General features: G+C 35.1%; 1 protein-coding gene across 1 annotated transcript; it reads left to right on the forward strand.

Moving 5' to 3' along the window:
- The first annotated feature begins 626 nt into the window (after positions 1 to 626).
- LOC107577449 (oxidation resistance protein 1-like) lies at positions 627 to 4,059 on the forward strand. Its single transcript, XM_016263523.1, has 3 exons — positions 627 to 948; positions 2,930 to 3,095; positions 3,264 to 4,059. Exons 1-3 carry the CDS (start codon positions 713 to 715, stop codon positions 3,270 to 3,272), a joined length of 411 nt encoding a protein of 136 aa, XP_016119009.1. The 5' UTR covers positions 627 to 712; the 3' UTR covers positions 3,273 to 4,059.
- Positions 4,060 to 4,081: the final 22 nt, after the last annotated feature.

The following is a 4,081-nucleotide window of genomic DNA, read 5'->3' on the forward strand; positions in this document are numbered from 1 at the left end:
TTTGTTCATTAATTTGAAGATTGAATGTGAAATTATTGCAATATACGAGTATATTTAAAAACTTTAATGTTAGGTGCGATTAATTCAGGGTTTTTTTATCGATTGACAGCACTAATATATATATATATATATATGACCAATGACCACATCTCAAAAGCCTAAATATTACTTTTTAAACTATATAAATTTATTTTGCTTATTCAACACAGTAATATTCAAGGTTCATTTAACTGTTCTGACAAATCACAGGGGGTTATTACCACAGCTCAGGACCCACTTCAAAAGTCATCTGAATTACACACCAAATTAGCCCATTGAAAATGAATGCCCTCCCACTGTGTTCTGCAGTGTAAGTAGATTAATGTTGCATTGGCTGTGTAAAGGGCTTTGGCTCCTACAACACTGGTGTAAGGTGTTTCTTTCTACATCCCCCGCTGCGTTGACCTTCTAATCAGTTATTAACAAAAGATGCATTGGATTCAGCTTCGCATATGAGCTCCCGGCAGGGAGTAGTTCATTTGAGGCAATGTGTTTTTGTTCCAGTGATTATTGCATGTCTATTTTTTAAGATAATGTGCTTCATGTCCTTCATATGCAGGCCATGAGATGATTGATGCATTACTGCATCACACTTATAGACAGTCATTCAAATTTGATCATGTATTAGTCATTTTTGTAAGACAAATTTCAACTGCATATAATTCTTTACATTATGGTGACCGTTTTTACCTTTGCTCCGTTTCTGTGGTGGGCTTTTAGGATGAGCTTATATTTCTGTGTTTCAGGCCTCATGGTGTCCAAGGAGAGGCAGAAGTCTCACAAGTTTCTGTGTCTGCGGGTTGGCAAGGCCATGAAGAAGACGTTTGTGTCCAACGCCAGTGCCTCCATGCAGCAGTACGCACAGCGTGACCGTAAACATGAGTACTGGTTTGCTGTTCCCCAGGAGAGGTGAGTCTGACATGTGGAGTCAAACTAATCCACAGTTTGTGTCCATTATTTGTATAAAACCTAGTCCATTTTGCACTTTATTCTGGCTGAGCCACTCACTTAGATTTACATTACATATTAGTCAAATTACTCCTTTTTATCTATCCATCCATCTATAATGTTTTTTAAGTCTAGTTTTTTTATTTAATTTTATTCTTTTATTTTATTTAGGCTTTTTCTTTATGCAGATTAATTTTATGTATTATATTATTTGTTAATTTTATTTGTACAAAATATATAATTTCTTCTTCCCTTAGTCGTCTTATTATTATTATTAAGGGTTGAAATGTGCCCTATTTATATTTTTGTCAGATTCACACAAAACGCATTTCTCTATGAAATTACACCGCATAATTCAATTTCTAATTCAATTTTGTGAGAAGTCACTTTCATTTTTAATGATATAAATTGAACATGGTCTTATTATGCGATGAGCTCTCTAGTACTGAAACAGTACTGTCTTTGTCTTATTTCATCTACCCTCTGATTCAACACAAGCGTTCAGTGTTCTTCATCGCACTGGAACTTATTCTGTCTGTTATCACTGTATGAGATGAGTCACAGATATTTTTTAGGAAACTTGCTGCGCTAAATCAGAATGAGAGTGTCAGAATAGATTTGTTTTGACATAGTCTGCAAGTTAGGAAAAGAACTCCAGACATGCTGTAGTACTGTACTGCAGAGCTCTGTGGCCAAACTGCTGTCTGTTGTTGTCACTGAGACATGGCCTAGTTGGGTGGCGACCCGGATGATCAGTGTAAAGTATCATGACAATAGTGCGTGAGCAGGGCCTGACAGGCGAGGCTTTGAAGCTCACGCTGCCTGTCGCATCCTGATGCAAGTCACACTGAGTTTTCCATAGCTTTGCCTGTTTAAAAACAAAAGTTACATGCACTACCATTTGGGTTCAGCGAAAGATTTCCATTTCAAATTAATGCTGTTCTTTTGAACTTTCAATTCATCAATAGGAATATTACGCTGTTACGCTACATTATAATGTTGTAACTATTTTCAACACTGAAAATAAAAAGAAATGTTTCTTGAGCAGCAAATCAGCATATCTGAATGATTTCTGAAGGATCATGTGAAACTGAAGACTGGAGTAATGCTGCTGAAAATTCAGCTTTGCCATCACAGGAATAAATTACATATTTAAATATATTAGAAAAGAAAACTTTTTAAGTTGTAATAATATTTTACAGTGTTACTTTTTACTGTATTTTTGATCAAATAAATGCAACTATGGTGAGCATAATAGACTTCTTTTAAAAACATTTAAAAATAATAATAATTGCCAACCCCAAACTTTGAATGGTTGTGTACTTTATTACAGATACTTCATTTTTTATTTAAAAAAATATATATTAATGCAATAAATAAAAAATAAATCAAATTCAGATGCACTGTATTGCCACTATTTTCGTGCTGTAAAATCTTGTAAAAATATTTTTATCTAGAAACTCTAAACAAATCAGAATGGAACACATTTGATCAGACATGTTTGTTTATTAAATATTATTTATATTTGGATTATTCTTTAAGCTACCAATAAGAATGTAACTCATTTAACGTATTTAACCATGTCTAACAAAAATAAATCAAATTCAGATGCACAGTATTGCCACTATTTTCGTGCTGTAAAATCTTGTAAAAATATTTTTATCTAGAAACTTCTAAACAAATCAGAATGGAACACATTTGATCAGACATGTTTGTTTATTAAATATTCTTTATATTTGGATTATTCTTTAAGCTACCAATAAGAATGTAACTCATTTAACGTATTTAACCATGTCTAAATCCATTCCACAGAATTCCCATTTTTTCCCTAAAATCAGAGCAAAAAATGTGGAAAAATTCAGCATATTCCATCTGGCTCATAAGCAATTAAAAATGGCATATAATATAATTTTTAACAGTGTGTTTGTCATTGTTTCTGTAGGTCAGACCACCTGTACGTTTTCTTCATCCAGTGGAGCTCGGATGTTTTTGGGGATGGGGTAGGAAGCATCAGCCGTGATCCTGGCTTCATCGTGGTGAAGAAAATCGAGGAGTCAGAGGCAAACGAGGAGCAGCAAACTGTAGAAAATTCAGATAAGGAGTGGGAGGTATGGCCCATCCAGCTCACATGTTTGGATTGATACTATATCTGTGATTTATGCTTGTGTCTGTATTCTATGTGTGCTTTATTCTATATGCACTGTATTTGATTCAGATATTTCTCTTTATTGTATTTGCACCTGTCTGTGTCTTTATTGTCTGTTTCTATGTTCCAGGTTTTTTGAAGTGTCTTTATTGTGTTCCCCGCACTTCAAACACCTTCATGCACCAGTCATACGTTGTTGTCAGAGCTCCTGTATTCAGTTTTGCTGAATGTTTCTCAGACTGGGTTGTTTTGCACTTGGTCAATAAGTTTCTTGTGAAACCAAGATGCATTGTGCACTGTGAGCTTGCAGCTGGTGTTTTGCATGAGTGTGCAGTTGTTTCATTATTTTAGTTGTTTTGTTTTTTCAAGAAAGAGGCACATGTATGCAGTTTTATGCATGCATGGATCCCTCAGTCGTGTCTAAAAAGGCATGGTTTAGCCCGACTATGTCATGCCTGAATGAGATACAAGCGAATCATGCCTATAGGTGCAAGTGTTGCGTGGTGTTTCTTTTATAAAGCTCAGTTTGAATGTTTTACTGATTGGATAATAGGAAACATTACCACCTGATATTTCCCTGCATGTTATTGTGTTCTGGTAGCCATATTGAAACCAGTCTGTGGCACTGAGAAACCGATACTACGACTGCGGCGGCATTTAAATTTGACTTTAAATTAATGATGTAGGGAACAAAATAGACTGATTTGTTATTCTGAAACTGGAAGATCTTTGCAAAGCCACATGATCTTTTGATATGAATAAGTAAAATTAACTTCTCTGATAATGACCACAGGGGTGGCGTGAGTCATGAACTCAACTGGATATTGTGACTGAGGATACTCAGGGGGTCAATTGTAACACTAAGCAAGCTAGAGTGTTGACACTTGTTTAGCACATGCTCACTTGTTTTACTTTGTGAAACTGATTTTTAGGCATAAAAGTTGCATT

This window comes from Sinocyclocheilus grahami, unplaced genomic scaffold, assembly GCF_001515645.1.
Source record: "Sinocyclocheilus grahami isolate Dianchi unplaced genomic scaffold, SAMN03320097.WGS_v1.1 scaffold6080.1, whole genome shotgun sequence".
Lineage (NCBI taxonomy): Eukaryota > Metazoa > Chordata > Actinopteri > Cypriniformes > Cyprinidae > Sinocyclocheilus > Sinocyclocheilus grahami.

What these genes read in the sequence shown, in the direction of transcription:
- LOC107577449 (XM_016263523.1), top strand. Translation starts at nt 713, where the DNA reads ATGGTGACCGTTTTTACCTTTGCTCCGTTTCTGTGGTGGGCTTTTAGG. An exon ending in TTTGCTGTTCCCCAGGAGAG is followed by an intron (nt 949 to 2,929) that starts GTGAGTCTGACA and finishes TTGTTTCTGTAG; the next exon opens with GTCAGACCACCTGTACGTTT.